General features: G+C 37.5%; 1 protein-coding gene across 2 annotated transcripts in view; it reads left to right on the forward strand.

Moving 5' to 3' along the window:
* The window catches only part of IL18 (interleukin 18), a 25,615-nt gene extending 18,015 nt beyond the window's left edge, over positions 1 to 7,600 (forward strand). Inside the window, exons 4-6 of one of the 2 annotated variants that reach the window (XM_027563756.1) lie at positions 3,725 to 3,859; positions 4,667 to 4,800; positions 7,351 to 7,600. In XM_027563756.1, coding sequence (XP_027419557.1) covers positions 3,725 to 3,859; positions 4,667 to 4,800; positions 7,351 to 7,572 — 491 coding nt within the window. In that variant the 3' untranslated portion in view covers positions 7,573 to 7,600. The remainder of the gene's footprint in view (positions 1 to 3,724; positions 3,860 to 4,666; positions 4,801 to 7,350) is intronic. The other variant, XM_027563757.1, reaches the window with a different exon arrangement.
* Positions 7,601 to 17,523: the final 9,923 nt, after the last annotated feature.

Here is a 17,523-nt window from a genome sequence, read left to right on the forward strand (position 1 = left end):
AATTGTTGCCTAAAATCAGGAACATCTTCCTTCTTTAACCCTCCCCCTCAGAATGGTCTGGAAAGAAGCCTGGCAGGCTCCCAGGGTGCAGGCAATTCTGGAAGTAGTGGAGAAGGGGGAAGGTAGAGCAGACAGACCAGTGAGGCTAAGTCAGTACATCTTCCTAAGAAGTGAATGTCCCCAACCCTTGTCCCTCTGGCATTCAGAGAGCTTCATACCCATATAAAGCCTATGATCTTCTAACAGACCCCCAAATTATTCAAGGTCACCAGTTTCTCATACTTTTCCTTAAAAATAGCACTTTCCCCATTCTTAATGTGATCCCTGCTAGACCAAAAATAGAAAACAGGAACTTTTGAAAAATGCTATTCCTTCAGGTTTCTTTCTCCAGATTTATTGAGATACTATTGTCATATAGCTCCTCATGTTTCTGAAAGATTGCTCTACACCTTTTTACTTGATTCAGCAAGTACTGGCGTCTGTATCTCTGGTGCTATGTTAAGCACTCCGATACAATGGTGAGCAAAACACAGTTCTAATGGGAGAAGCAGGCACATTAGGAAGGCAATTGGAATGTGGAGTGTTACAAAGGCCGGGGATGCCATGGGAGCACCTAGAAGGGCACCTAACTTGGTCTAGTTGATTCTGGGAGGGCATTTTGAAGGAGGAACAGAATTGAAAAGTCAATAGGGGTTAGCCAAGAGAAGGTATTCTGGGCAGAGAGATGAACACATGCAAATATCAGATGCAAAAGAAAGCGTGGCATGTATAAGGACTCGAGTTATTCAGAATGGGAATAGAGCGGCAGTAGGAAAATAATGAGAGAGGAATGAAAAATAGGATGCAGATCCATAAGTTTCTCTTATTCTGATATATGGAATCTCAACCTTATGTTTGGGTTTTGGGGATTCATTAAGCACAATATGTATGATGTAGGATACAGATTAGTTCTCTGTAACAAAGAGATCCCAAAATATAGTAACTGGATAAGATTTAAAAAAAAAAAAAAAAAACTTGAATATAAAGCCAAGTAGGCAGCAGTTCAGTATTATTATGACTGGATACAGCCTGATGATATTGGAATCTAAACTTTTTCTTTTTCTCTTCCATCATCCCCTAGTTGTTGAAGTCATCTACATACTTGAAAATCTTCATCACACTTCCCGAATCTATATCCCAGCTAGCAAGAAAGTGTTCAAAATAAGAGGAAGACAGGTCTACTCTTTTCAAAGAAAGGCTCTATTTAGAAGTTGTAAACATTAAGTCCACTCATATTCCATAGACTCAAATTTAGTCATATGGCACAAACAGCAAGGGAAATATGGAAAATATAAACTTTATTCAAGGTGACCATGTCATTCATTAAAATTGAAAGATAACATGATCATCTCTCTGAATGTTAACTTTAGTTAAGATTGAATTTTAATTCCTTCAGCTTCTATTCTGTAAAGAATTGTCGTGTGGACAATAAAAGGGGGCTGCCAATTAAGAGGCTATTACTGTAGTCCCTTTAAGAAATGATGGTGACATGAATTCAGATAGGCACAGTGGAGTGCCATTGAAGAGCTCTGAATGGATTAAAAACAAACGTGGAAAAATCAATAGGACATGGATTTTGAAAGGGATGGAAAGAAAGAAAAGATGATGCCTATGTTTTTTCACATAGGCAATTTGTACTAGTCAGTGAAATAGGAAACAGGAGGAAGAGCAAGGTGGAGAGGTTTGAGAGGCAAAGAGGAAGACAGATAATAGATTTAGTGATGGTGAATGATGATCTTATCTGTATGACTTCCTAGTGGAGATGTCCAGTAGATTTTTGGACATGTGGTTCTAAACTCAGGATAAAAAGTTTGGGCTGCACATGATGTGAGAGACATATAGAAATGTTATCTGGAGCTATAAGAGTAACAATGACAAATTGGAGGAAATGCGTAACATGAGAAAGTAAAAGTCATGGACTAAACTCTGAGGAATACCTATATTTAAAGGATTCAATAGAAAGAGAAGCTAATAAAGAATAGAGCAGAGTAGCCAAAGAGGAAGAAGAAAAACAGAGAATGCCACGGAACCCCAGGAGAGCATTTCAAGATGGAGATAATAGGCACTGTGTTGAATTTTGCAGCCTTGAAAATCAAGAGCCAGAAAGCATCTATTATAATTAGCAACAGGGAGTTTGGTGATCTTGGTGAAAGCAGTTTGATGGAAAGATGGAGCCAGTGAGTAGAAGCTTGCAATGAGTAGAATTGTGAATGAAAAGTAAGGAAATGATACATACAATTCTTACCAGAAGCTCAGCTACTACAAGGAGGAAAGAAACAAGACAGGCTTTAGAGTGGGATTCTGTTGATGGAGGTGCTTTAAATCTCAAAATGAAAAGCTTTATGTTGTTCTGATTATAAAAATAATTTGTTTATAATAAATAACTTAGGCAATGATTATAAGAAAATTAAGAAAAATTAAAACATGAAAATAACCTCAAAATATTCATTGCTATTATTTTGATATTTTATACATCTATATTAATAAAATACCATACTTAAACTTCTTTTTCTAATATAATATACATAGACATCTTTCCATGGCAATTAATGATTATTTTAAATTATAATTATACTAAATTCATGATAATTCATATTAAGGAAATATCAAAATCTATTTAATCAATTCCCGACTGATGAACATTTAAGTTGTGTCCAGTTTGTTTCTATTACTAAAGTCATCCCATAGGGACTTCCCTGGTGGTCCAGTGGCTAAGCTCCACGCTGCCAATGCAGGGGGCCTGGGTTCAATCCCTGGTCAGGGAACTAGATCCCGCATGCTGCAACTAAGAATTCCCACGACGAAGATCCTGCATGGCCAAATAAATAAAAAATTAAAAAACAAAGTCATCCCATAAACATTCTTACAGAGAAATATTTACACGTTTGTCTGCTATTTCCTCAGGATAAAATCCAGGAAGTAAAATTGCTGGGTTGATGGAAGAGAGGGAATGATTGACTCATTGAAAGTACATGTTACACACAGATGAATTTAGCCTTCGATACCAGAAGAGGCCCCCTTTTCACATATCCCTTGGGACGAGAAGGGTAGAGGAAATAAGAGGTGATGCCTTAGTTAAGTTTGTAAGTGAAGTAGCAGGAAATCATTTGCTGAAAGTGAAAGCAGAGACGATGGTGTAGAGATCCTGAGGAGAATAAAGAAGGCTTGAAATTGCAGCTATGGACTATAGAAGAAATGCTGAACCAGAAAAGAAGGTTCGTTATAGCACCAATTTGTACATTTGTATGACTGATTACCAGCAGTGCATTCAGCAGCAGGTTTAGAGTTCTGCAGTGGAAAGACAAATGAGTTTGGGATTTAAGACAGTGTCAAAAGGGTATAAATGATGAATCATGAGGTCCAGGCTGCATAGAGAAGGAAGGAAAGACAGGAAGAAAACCAAGAGTCAGGAAAACTAGACAAAGTGAAAGAAAAGTATTAAGGAGACTAAAAAGATAGGAGATTGTGGTCAAAAGCAGGATATTTGAAGATTTAAAAAATAGAGTGGTTCTGAGTGATAACATGAATCAAGGTGCCCCTGGAAGTCCATTTAAAAACACTGTACAATTTTATCTTAGCTTCTAATACAGAAAATTGTGATTTTTATTAAAAACTTGAATGTGTAGTATGCCTATTTGTAAATTTGGGAAAAAAAATTTTTAATATGATTTCATGTGCATTTTAGAAGACCTGGAATCAGATCACTTTGGCAAACTTGAACCTAAGCTCTCAATCATACGAAATTTGAATGACCAAGTTCTCTTCATTAACCAGGGAAATCAACCTGTCTTTGAGGATATGCCTGATTCTGACTGTTCAGGTATTTTTAATATACATTTGTAAATATGGAAATAACAAGCTACTTCTTCTTATTCCATTTAACTGCTTACATTTTCTGTGATAGACAGTAGCTTACATGAAAAGTCATAGTGGTTAATATCACTGACAAGAAACTTATAGGGAATCCATATTTTTTAGTTGGCCTGAAAAAATGATGCAATAAAGACAGTGCTAGGGGTCATGCTGTTTGAACCTATCCTTGGATCATCAATCCCTTCACTGTAATAGCATTAACTGTATGTGATCTCCATTGAGATGGATCCTTAATACCTGCTGGTGATAGCTGAACCTGCTGATAACATTTTCAAAACTAAACATTAAATATAAATATATAAGCACTTCAAGTAAGTCTGTCTTCCACCAGAAATTTAGAGTGCCTTAGAAAATGTGTAACTTTACTGTGCCTTCCAGGGTATGAATTTCAAATATGAGCCTTTAGGCAGAGTTGGAAAAGTGAATGGTGCACTCTTGAAAAATGCTGAATTTTTATCTTAACAGATAGAGCTTTAATATTCTATTTAGTGTTTAAAAGTTAAAGACAATTTTTTAAAATTCAGAATATTTCTAACACACTTTAAAAGCTGCTGTATTTGTATTATAATACATACTTAAATATGTTTTAAAGAATGTATGAATCACTGTATATAGTCTCCTGCTAAGTGGCTGAATCTCAGAGTATGGGATTGGAAATGAGCCTATTAAGGATTATCTTTTGACTAACTCCCCTAAATACTTATTTGCAAAAATTCTTCTAACTAATGTTCTCATTAATTAATGTTTGTTTCAGATAATGCACCCCAGACCATATTTATCATATATATGTATAAGGACAGCCTCACTAGAGGTCTGGCCGTAACCATCTCTGTGCAGTGTAAGAAAATGTCTACTCTCTCCTGTGAGAACAAAATTGTTTCCTTTAAGGTAAGACTGAGCCTTAATTTGTTTTAGTCATATTTATGTGCAAAATTAGAAAGCCCGAATATCCCCAGTCCAACCTTTTGTCTGGACAAGAATAGCAAGAAGTAGAGAACCATTGAAATAGTTACTGAAAATTGTTAAGCTCTTTAACCTACTGTAGTAACATCATAGTTTTTCAGAGTTTGCCATAGGGAAAGAGGGTCTTCAACACTTGTTTCCTAATCCAGGTCTTCTGAATAATCAACCTATAGATTAACAATAACACAGAATAATTTATGAATTATTTTATTTTAAGAACTGCATGTGATTTTCCAGAATAAGTCCTGCTACAAGGAATGAAGTTAATAGTTCCTCTGTAAACCCTCTACTGTGTAAACTATGATGATAATATTTTAACCCCTAATCATTTTGTTCCTACTGCTTAGCCTAAGTCTTGCTATAACCTTGCAACATAACATTCAGTTGATATATATTATTTTTAATGTTAATCTAAGTGAACAAAATTAATAGGATCAATTGTAAAGCAATGGTATGATGTATCTCAAAGCCAGATATAAATTCTTTTTGGCCACTGCTTTTTTCTCTATTCTCCATCATCATTTTTCTCTATTTTTTCCATTATTATTAGATAAACAACCAACTATAGATATGGGTTGATTCAGAAAACTTTCCTCCCAATGAGAGCAGCCAGGGGATGCTCACATATTGGCAGTATTTCAGAAGTGAATCTCATGTCATGAAGACTTTCTGAGTGGAGATTTGCCAATAAAAAACTACAATAAAGATCACCCAGTTCCCACTGAAAGTTAGAGTAAGACCTTCACAGACGTGCAAAGGAGCAACTTGGAACAGAGGGAAAAGCCACATTAAAATATAATCCAAGTAAGATCAGTGCATCTGTAACAAATACAGCCCCCCCGCCCCCCCCCCCCCCAAAAAAAAAACCCTTAGCCATTCCCTTCCAAGCTCAGTTACTGTAATGTCTTTAGAAGCCTGGAGGTGGACAGGCAGGGTGGAGAGGATTCAGCATGTTGTTACTTAGCAACAAAATCAGAAGGGAAAGGAGGGAGATGGCCAAGCTCAAGCTATTTGGGATAGAGAAAAACTAATTCAGCTGCGAGACAGAATCAGAAACTGAGAAAAGCCTGATCTATATGTAAGTGGGGACTTCCCATGGTCAAGAATCTGCCTGGAATGCAGGAGACCCAGGTTCAATCCCTGGGTTGGGAAGATCCCCTGGAGAAGGGAATGGCTACCCACTCCAGTATTCTTGCCTGGGAAATCCCATGGACAGAGGAGCCTGGTGGGCTACAGTTCATGGGATCACAAAGAGTCGGACATGACTGAGCAACTAACTCTTCACTTTCACATGTAAGTAGACACTTACTGAGAGACTGGGGACAGTGTCAGGAAGATGAAAATAATGCTTGGCAAATAGTAGAATGGGAGAACTAGTTTATAGTGTCATTAAATTAGATTCACACTTGTTGATAAGGGACAAAGATCAAGCTCGATTTATAAAGATTTATACGATTTATAAATTCCAGTTGAGAAGTCTTGGGGGAAAATCCAGGTCCTTTCAGGCATCTAAGGAGGATACCGGGATGCTGTTTTGGGTTTGGAGGTCTCTGTCAGTCCTTGGTTAGGATCATGAAGATCTTTGCTACCAGAGGGTGAAAATAAAGTTCAAATATTCTACTGGTTCTGGGATTAACATGGAAAGAACCTGAAAAGGTCCTCACATTTTCTAGTCCATCCTGAAAAGTAGGCATGATGCACTAAATGGGAAAACCACAGGCAGTACTGTCAGTTAAGTGACCAGCAGGGTTATAGTTTCAAGGGATCTAGCCATTCTTTGGAAAACTCCATTCTGCCACTGAGACATAGGAATCAGCATCTGACCTCCCAGGGCAGGGGCCAGCCAAGAGACAGACTACTTTCAGGACAGAAATTCAGGACTACTATGGAAATGAAATGCTTGGCAGGGAAGCCCCAAAAGTTGCTGACCAAGACCTGGAACAAGTAACAGGTCTATTTATAGCCGGTTTCAGTTCTTGTCTCCACTGAAGGAAGCAGCTGAGGTTCCTGCTCCTTCCTGTCTCTCCCACAGTTGGTTCACAAACTGGAGCTACCCTAGGCTCATGGCTGAAGGTCATCAATGTCTACAGTTGTGAATGGTTGAAGAAGACAGGAACTGATATTAGCCTGAAAAGGCTGTGGTCTTGGCTGGAACTCCACTTCATCTTGAGCAGATAATGGACTCCACTGAATGGAAAAGGAGAGAAGGAAATCATCTGATGGATATATTGGGAAAAACAGAGGCCTGGGCCTAAATGCGCATTACATAGTGGGGAAAACCAAAGTGGTCAAGAAGAATGGAAGATTAGAGATTCAGAGGGAGAGGAGATCAGTATTCCTACATTCAGAGATTTTTTTTTTTTCTTAATTCTTGAGAATATAAACTTCTTTAGTTCTGTGCAATATTTCAAAATAAACTGTACATATTGAAATCGGTCATGTCCTAAAAAAATTAAGCAATTTTTTTCTTTATAGGAAATGAATCCTCCTGATAACATTGATAATGAAGAAAGTGACATCATATTCTTTCAAAGAAGTGTTCCAGGACATGATGATAAGATACAATTTGAGTCTTCATTGTACAAAGGGTACTTTCTAGCTTGTAAAAAAGAGAATGACCTTTTCAAACTCATTTTGAAAAAACAGGATGATAATAGAGATAAATCTGTAATGTTCACTGTTCAAAACCAGAACTAGATATTAAAATGATATAGTTTGAACTGTCTGAGATGTCTGAGTTTTTACTTTTCAAAAAGATTATGAGTTTGAACATGTAATTATAATGATAAAATGAATAATGATCTCAAAGATGTCACTGAAAAATTAATAATAAGCTTTTGAAAAATTAAATTGACTTCCTCTCATCCAGGTGAATAAAATATCTGTATAGTGTAAGAAGAATGAATAGTTTAAAAACACATTGTACAGTGTTAACTGGAAAATAGATTATATTCAATAGAAATGTTTTGAAACTTTGGGGTTATTGGTCCTAATGATGAATAAAACTGATACTTGAATTTTCTAGTTTTCAATAAGTAATTAAAACCTTAAAGGTTTTATAAAGAAACCACTTCACTTGACTAATTTTTGTATTCCTTTCAAAGTCAGGATATCTTTAAAAGTCAGATTGATCCTGAATCTGGCAACATATAAAAAGAATTATGCAGTCTGGTGAAGTATCATTCAATCCAGGAATGCAAAGATGGTTTAATATTTTAAAATCAAGTAATATACCATATTAATAGGATAAAGGATAAAAACCCACAATCATCTGAATAAATGCAGGGAAAGCACTTACAAAATCTAGTTCATAGTAAAAGTTCTCAACAAACTTGAAAGAGAAGAGAACCTCTTCAATGTGATAAATGGCATCTATGAAAAGCTAATGCTAATATCATACTTTAATGGTAAATAAAAAAGCAAGAATTTCAGCTGTTGCAACTTCTGTTTAACATCATGCTAGAGGTTCAAGCCAATAAAATTACAAGAAAAAGAAATAAAACATATCCAGATTAGAAAGGAAGAAGGAAATGTTATTTGCAGACAACATTATTCTAAATGTAGAAGATCCTAGAATATATACCCATGTGTTTACACAAACCCCTGTTAAAATTAATAAACAAGTTCAGCGAGGTCACAGAATACAAGATTAGTATACAAAAATGAATTTTATTTTTATATATGAGAATGAACAATCTGAATACAAAAATAAGAAAGCAATTCCATTTACAATGATATTACAAAGAATATAACATATAAATAAAGTTAGCAAAAGAAGTACAAGTCTTAAACATCAAAAATTTCAAAACAGTGCTGAGAAAAATTAAATACATTCTAAATGGAGAGATGAGACACTTCACATTCACTGTTTGGAAGACTCAGTGTTGTTAAGATGGCAGTTCTCCCCCAAATTGATCATTAGATTCGACTCAATCACCACCAAAATTCCAGCAGGTTTTTTTGCAGAAGTTGACAACCTGTACCTAAAATGTATGTGTGTGCTTTGTGCTAAGTCACTTCAGTTGTGTCTGACTGTGACCCTATGGACTAGCCTCCCAGAACCCTCTGTCCATGGGAGTCTCTAGGCAAGAATACTGGAGTGGATTGCCTTGTCCTCCTCCAGGAGATTTTCTCAACTCAGGATCAAACCCATGTCTCCTGTGTCTCCTGCACTGCAGGCATATTCTTTACCTACTGAGCCACCTGGAAAGCAGGAAATCCAAAAGCATGGAATAGCCAAAATTTTTCGAAAAATAAAAAAGTTGGATAACTTTCATTTGTTAATCTTAAAATTTAATATGAGCTACAGTAATCAGAATAGGTTGGTATTGACACACGGGTAAACATATAGATCAATGGAACACATTTGAGAGTCCAGAAATAAACCCCTATATTTATGGCCAATTAATTTTTGACAAAAGCAATTTGATAGAAAAGGAGAGTTTTCAACAAATATCCACATGCAAAATGAACAAAGAGATGAACTAGACCCTTCTCACTATATTCAGAAATTGATTCAAAATCAGAGACTTTAATGTAAAAACTGAAGTTGTAAAACTTTTAGAATAAAACAGGAGAAAATGTCAAGAACTTTGACTTAGGCAAAGGTTTTTTTTAGACACAACCCAAGAAGCAGGATCTGTAAAAGAAAAAATTTAATAAATTGAACTTTATCAAAATTCAAAATTTGGGAGTTAAACTGGATGAATGGTGCAGGGGACCTCTAGATAATATCTTTACAAGGTCCTGTGACTCTTTATTATTCCAAATTTTAAATTTTTTCAAAAAAAATTTATTCAAAAGATGTCATTAAGAAAGTAAAAAAGCAAGCCACAGAGAAAATATTTGTAAATCATATGTATGGCAAAAAATTTGTATCCAGAAAATACAAGGAAATATTCAATTCAATAAAAAGACAATCCAATTTTTTTAATGGGCATAAGATTTGAATAGAAATTTCTCCAAAGAAGATATACAAATGACTAATAAGCACATGAAATGATGCCTAACATTATTAGCCACCAGGGAAGGTGTATTAGTTATTAGGCAAATGCAAATTAAGACCCAATAAGATACCACTTCACATCCACCAGAATGGCTATGATCAAAACAACAGAAGAAGGAGGGGCAAATTAGGGGTACAGGGCTGAGATATAAAGCACTATGTATAAAATAGCTAAAAAACAAGGACATATTATATAGCACAGAGAATTAGAGCCATTATCTCATAATAACTTTTAATAGAGTATAATCTGTAAAAATGCTTAATTACTATGCTGTACATGTCGTGTTGGAGAAGACTCTTGAGAGTCCCTTGGACTGCAAGGAGATCCAACCTGTCCATTCTAAAGGAGATCAGCCCTGGGTGTTCATTGGAAGAACTGATGCTGAGGCTGAAACTCCAATACTTTGGCCACCTCATGCGAAGAGTTGACTCATTGGAAAAGACCCTGATGCTGGGAGGGATTGGGGGCAGGAGGAGAAGGGGACGACAGAGGATGAGATGGCTGGATGGCATCACCGACTCGAGGGACATGAGTTTGAGTGAACTCCACGAATTGGTGATGGACAGGAAGGCCTGGTGTGCTGCAATTCATGGGGTCGCAAAGAGTTGGACATGACTGAGCAACTGAACTGAACTGAACATGTAAAATTAATATATTGGGGGGCTCTGAAAAGTATTTATTTTTTAGTTTTTAAATTTTATTGGCGTATAATTGCTTTACAGTATGTCAGTTTCTACTGTACAGCAAAGTGAGTCAGCCAACATATATCCTTTTTCTTTGGATTTCCTTACCATTTAAGTCCCCACGGAGCATTGAGTAGAGTTCCCTATGCTATATAGTAGGTTCTCATCAGGTATCTATTTTATACATAGTATCAGTGATGTATATATGTCAATCCCAGTCTCCCAGTTTATTTCACTCCCTCTTTCCTCCTTGGTATCCATACATTTATTTGTTCTCTATGTCTGTGTCTCTATTTCTGTTTTGTAAATAAGATCATCTATACCAATTTTTTCATATTTCACATATATGCATTAATATATGATATTTGTGTTCTATTTCTGATTTACTATGCATGACAGTCTTTAGGTGTCTCTACAAATGACCCTATTTCGTTTCTTTTTATGTCTAACTAATATTCCACTGTATATATATACCTCATCTTCTTTATCTGCTCCTCTGTTGATGAACATTTAGGTTGTTTCGTGTAATAACAACACTCTAGGTTGTTACAGTGACGTGTCCTGGCTATTGTAAATAGTGCTGCAATAAGCACTGAGGTACATGTGTCTTTCTGAATTATGGTTTTCTCTGGGTATATGCCCAGTTGAAGCTAATAAAGTATTTTAAGTTAACTGTATTTAATGGAAGCCTGGCATGCTGCAGTCCATGGGGTTGCAAAGTGTCAGATATGACTGAGCAACTGAATGACAACAAAATACTTAAGTTAGTAAAAAAATAAATAAATAAAAAGACAATAGCAAGTGCTGACAAAAAAATCTGAAGAAACAGGAATTCTCAAACACTGCTGGCAGAAATATAAAGTAGTAGAGTCACTTTGGAAAGCAATTTTGCAATTTCTTATAAGGTTAAGTGTAATTTTTTCATATGGCTCAGAAATTCACTGCTACATATCTACTCAAGAAAATAAAACATATGTTTCCACAAAGAGTTATACATTAATGTTCACAGCAGCATTATTCATAATAGGCAAAAAGTTGAAAGAGCCCAAATGTCCCCCAACTAGTGAAGAGATAAATAAAATTTGGTAGGGCCATATTGAAATATCAACACTAATAAAAAAGTATAAAATACAGATAAATACTACAGCATGAATGAACTTTAAAAATATTACGTTAAAAAAGTCAAATACAGAAGATTGCATATTGTATGATATTCTATTTATATACAATGTCCAGAAAAGACAAATCTGTCATGACAGAAAAGTAGGATCATGTTTGCCTAGAGGTGGGGTGGAAATTGCCTAATTCACACTTAAATTGAAGAAAGTAGGGAAAACCACTAGACCATTCAGGTATGACCTAAATCAAATCCCTAATGATTATACAGTGGAAGTGAGAAATAGATTTAAGGGCCTAGATCTGATAGATAGAGTGCCTGATGAACTATGGACTGAGGTTCGTGACATTGTACAGGAGACAGGGATCAAGATCATCCCCATGGAAAAGAAATGCAAAAAAGCAAAATGGCTGTCTGGGGAGGCCTTACAAATAGCTGTGAAAAGAAGAGAAGCGAAAAGCAAAGGAGCAAAGGAAAAATATAAGCATCTGAATGCAGAGTTCCAAAGAATAGCAAGAAGAGATAAGAAAGCCTTCTTCAGCGATCAATGCACAGAAATAGAGGAAAACAACAGAATGGGAAAGACTAGAGATCTCTTCAAGAAAATGAGAGAAAATGAGAGATACCAAGGGAACATTTCATGCAAAGATGGGCACAATAAAGGACAGAAATGGTATGGACCTAACAGAAGCAGAAAATATTAAGAGATGGCAAGAATACACAGAAGAACTGTACAAAAAAGATCTTCATGACCCAGATAATCATGATGGTGTGATCAATGACCTAGAGCCAGACATCCTGGAATGTGAAGTCAAGTGGGCCTTAGAAAGCATCACTATGAACAAAGCTAGTGGAGTTGATGGAATTCCAGTTGAGCTATTTCAAATCCTGAAAGATGATGCTGTGAAAATACTGCACTCAATATGCCAGCAAATTTGGAAAAGTCAGCAGGGGCCACAGGACTGGAAAAGGTCAGTTTTCATTCCAATCCCAAAGAAAGGCAATGCCAAAGAATGCTCAAACTACTGCACAATTGCACTCATCTCACACGCTAGTAAAGTAATGCTCAAAATTTCTCCAAACCAGGCTTCAGCAATATGTGAACCGTGAACTTCCTGATGTTTAAGCTGGTTTTAGAAAAGGCAGAGGAACCAGAGATCAAATTGCCAATATCCACTGGATCATGGAAAAAGCAAGAGAGTTCCAGAAAAACATCTATTTCTGCTTTATTGACTATGCCAAAGCCTTTAGACTGTGTGGATCACAAGAAACTGTGGAAAATTCTGAAAGAAATGGGAATACCAGAACACCTGACCTGCCTCTTGAGAAATTTGTATGCAGGTCAGGAAGCAACAGTTAGAACTGGACATGGAACAACAGACTGGTTCCAAATAGGAAAAGGAGTACATCAAGGCTGTATATTGTCACCCTGCTTATTTAACTTCTATGCAGAGTACATCATGAGAAACGCTGGACTGGAAGAAGCACAAGCTGGAATCAAGATTGCCGGGAGAAATATCAATAACCTCAAATATGCAGATGACACCACCCTTATGGCAGAAAGTGAAGAGGAACTAAAAAGCCTCTTGATGAAAGTGAAAGTGGAGAGTGAAAAAGTAGGTTTAAAGCTCAACATTCAGAAAACGAAGATCATGGCATCTGGTCCCATCACTTCAAGGGAAATAGATGGGGAAACAGTGGAAACAGTGTCAGACTTTATTTTTCTGGGCTCCAAAATCACTGCAGATGGTGACTGCAGCCATGAAATTAAAAGACGCTTACTCCTTGGAAGGAAAGTTATGACCAACCTAGGTAGCATATTCAAAAGCAGAGACATTACTTTGCCAACAAAGGTCCATCTAGTCGAGGCTATGGTTTTTCCTGTGGTCATGTACGGATGTGAGAGTTGGACTGTGAAGAAGGCTGAGCGCCGATGAATTGATGCTTTTGAACTGTGGTGTTGGAGAAGACTCTTGAGAGTCCCTTGGACTGCAAGGAGATCCAACCAGTTCATTCTGAAGGAGATCAGCCCTGGGATTTCTTTAGAAGGAATGATGCTAAAGCTGAAACTCCAGTACTTTGGCCACCTCATGCGAAGAGTTGACTCACTGGAAAAGACTCTGATGCTGGGAGGGATTGGGGCCAGGAGGAGAAGGGGATGACAGAGGATGAGATGGCTGGATGGCATCACTGACTCAATGGACGTGAGTCTGGGTGAACTCCGGGAGTTAGTGATAGACAGGGAGGCCTGGCGTGCTGTGATTCATGGGGTCGCAAAGAGTCGGACACGACTGAGCGACTGAACTGAACTGAACTGAACTGGGTAATGGGGATTAACTGTAAACAGATATGAAAAATCATACTGGGGAGAAGAAAATGTTCTAAAACTGGATGTGGTAGTGGTTGCACAACTTGGTAAACTTTCTAAAAATCCTTGAAATGTATCCTTAAATTTGGTGAATTTATGGTATGTAAATTATGCCTTAATAAAATTACTTTTAAAAAATTCCATTTGATTGAATTTTTATGTTAACTTTTATTATTTTTTCCTTACTGTACAATTAAGACATATTTGTTACAGAAATTTTAGAAAATACTGTGTAACAGAAAGAAGAAAATTCAACGTGCCCATTGCTTCCATCTTCAGACAACCATCTCTGACATTTTGGCATAGGTCCTTAGTTTTCCTTTCTATAAAAATGTGCGCGGAAAAACTAAAAAGTCCCTGCCCCTTGATCTAGACAGAATCTGCTATACCTTTTCAATAATCTTTCAAAGCTTCACTTTAAATCTTGGACATACAAAGGGATAGCTTGAACTGAGTCTTGACGTAAGGGATGGTTCTGCATAAGGAAAGAGGAGGCTCTGAGAGGGAGAGCACAATGAGAGTTCTAGCTTGAGTTTCCTGCCTTCCCACAAAACAGAGTCTACTGCAAGGACTTTTGTGCAAGTAATTTATCTGGGATGTAATCCCAGGGAGCAAGAATGAGAAAACTAGTATGAGAAAGGGAATGTGCAAGCTAATATAAGGTATGTTATCAAGGTTCTCACCATGGGCCTGACTTGTCCAGAACCACATGAGAAGCATACAAAAGGCCTCCCAAAATCATCTCCCTGGAGGGAGGGAGGCAAGGGTATCTACCCATAAGCTCCAGATACCCATTAATCGAAGGTTGCCCCTGGGGGTGTTAATCCCCACACTTCTTAGCAGTGCTTGGCCAGGCAGATTTATGTGTGGCAGAAAGTGAAAAGATACACAGCACACTCAAGATAATATTGTTAGTATGAGCTAGCATGGCACTGTCCACTGCAGTTACTGAGGAAATCAGAAGTGGGCTGAAGCAACGTGACACAGGGCACCAGACTGGAGCAAGCAAGAGGGTGAAGCTTAAGTAGAAAGAAATTACCATAGCTGATTCACATTGTTCTACAGGAAAAACCAACACAACATTGAAAAGCAATTATCTCTCAATTAAAAATAAATTTTTAAAAATCACCAGAGGACCTTTGAGCAGATGTTTTACTTCTTTCTTTCCAATCTATTTGGATTATTTCTTTTCCTTATTTTACCATATGGTTAGAACCTCAGTAAAATGTTGAATAGAAGTGATGAGAAACAGCATATTTGCCTTATTCTCAATCTTAGAGAGAAATCAATCAATACTTTATCAGTATATATGATATTAAGTTCAGTCGCTCAGTCATGCCCGACTATTTGCGACCCCATGGACTGCAGCATGCCAGGCTTCCTTGTCCATCGCCAACTCCTGGAGCTTGCTCAAACTCATGTCCATTGAGTCAGTGATGCCATCCAACCATCTCATCCCTTCTCCTGTCATCCCCTTCTCCTCCTGCCTTCAATCTTTCCCAGCATCAGGGTCTTTTCCAATGAGTCACTTCTTTGTATCACATGGCCAAAGTATGGGAGCTTCAGCTTCAGTATGAGTCCTTCCAATGAATATTCAGGACTGATTTCCTTTAGGATTGACTGGTTTGATCTCCTTGCAGTCTAAGGGACTCTCAAGAGTATTCTCCAACACCATAGTTCGAAAGCATCAATTCTTCTGTGCTCAGCTTTCTTTGTGCTCCAAATCTCACATTCATATATGACTACTGGAAAAACCATAGCTTTGACTATTCAGATCTTTGTCTGCAAAGTGATGGCTCTGCTTTTTAACACACTGTCTAGGTTTGTCATAGCTTCTTCCAAGGAGCAAACCTCTTTTAATTTCCTGGCTGCAGTCACCATCCACATTGATTTTGGAGCCCAAGAAAATGAAATCAGAGTTTTCACATTTTCCCCATCTATTTGCCATGAAGTGATAAGACCAGATACCATGATTTTCCTTTTTTCAATTGAATTTTAAGCCAGCTTTTTCACTCTCTTCTTTTGTCTTCATCAAGAGGTTCTTTAATTCCTCTTCACTTTCTGCCATAAGGGTGGTATCATCTGCATATCTGAGGCTGTTGATATTTCTCCCAGCAAACTTGATCCCAGCTTGTGATCCATCCAGTCTGGCATCTCACATGATGTACTCTGCATATAAGTTAGATAAGCAGGGTGACAATATACACCCTTGACGTACTCCTTTTCAATTTCAACCCAGTCCATTGTTCCATGTACAGCTCTAACTGTTGCTTCTTGTCCTGCTTACAGGTTTCTCAAGAGGCAGGTTATGTGATCTTGTATTCCCATCTTATTAACAATATTCCACAATTTGTTGTGATCCACACAGTCAAAGACTTCAGTATAGTCAATGAAACAGAAGTAGATGTTTTTCTGAAACTCTTGCTTTTCCTAGGATCCAACAAATGTTGGCAATCTGGTCTCTGATTCCTCTGCCTTTTCTATCCAGCTTGTACATCTGGAATTTCTTGGTTCACGTACTGCTGAAGCCTAGCTTGAAGGATTTTGAGCGTAATCTTGCTGGCATGTGAAATGAGTGCAATTGTGCGGTAGTTTGAACATTCTTTGGCATTGCCTTTCTTTGGGATTGGAATGAAAACTGACCTTTTCCAGTCCTGTAGCCACTGCTGAGTTTTTCAAATTTGCTGGCATAATGAGTGCAGCACTTTAACAACATCATCTTTGAGGATTTGAAATCACTCAGCTGGAATTCCATCACCTCCACTAGCTTTGTTCGAGTAATGCTTCCTAAGGCACACTTGACTTCACACTCCAGGATGTCTGGCTCTAGGTGAGTGACCACACCATTGTGGGTATCTGGGTCATTAAAAGCTTTTTTGTAGAGCTCTGCTGTGTATTATGCCACCTTTTCTTAATCTCTTCTGCTTCTGTTAGATCCTTACCATTTTTATCCTTTATTGTGCCTTTCTTTGCATGAAATGTTCCTTAGGTATCTCCAGTTTTCTTAAATCTATAGTTGCTGGGGTCCAGCCCCGGTGGATCCAGGGAAATTTGAAGCAGAGATGGCATCAGCGAATACACTGGCTTTAATTAAATATTAATTAGAGATATAAAGAGTAATAGAATGAGGATAGCTCAGTAGGAAAATTCAGTGGAGAAAAGAGGCTGAGTAGCTTGGTTTACGTGGAAAGCTAATAAAATTCCAAGGCAAGGAATTTACGTCAGCTACGTAGGCCGCAGGCATCCTCCCATTCTTCCGAAGGAGAGGAGACACTAAGGCCTCCCCAGTCAGATCTTAGAAGCCCAGGCATAATTAGTGGCCTTGACGAGCCTCCACGTTCCAGATGGGGATTCAGCCAGAAGGTGAGAAAAAGAATGACATGGGGAGACCAGTCTTTCGAGGAACTGATCCCATTTTTTATTTTTCCAGGGTCTGTTTTTATACACGGAGATATTATACAAAAGTCACACGGG

This window comes from Bos indicus x Bos taurus, chromosome 15 (genome assembly GCF_003369695.1).
Source record: "Bos indicus x Bos taurus breed Angus x Brahman F1 hybrid chromosome 15, Bos_hybrid_MaternalHap_v2.0, whole genome shotgun sequence".
NCBI lineage: Eukaryota > Metazoa > Chordata > Mammalia > Artiodactyla > Bovidae > Bos > Bos indicus x Bos taurus.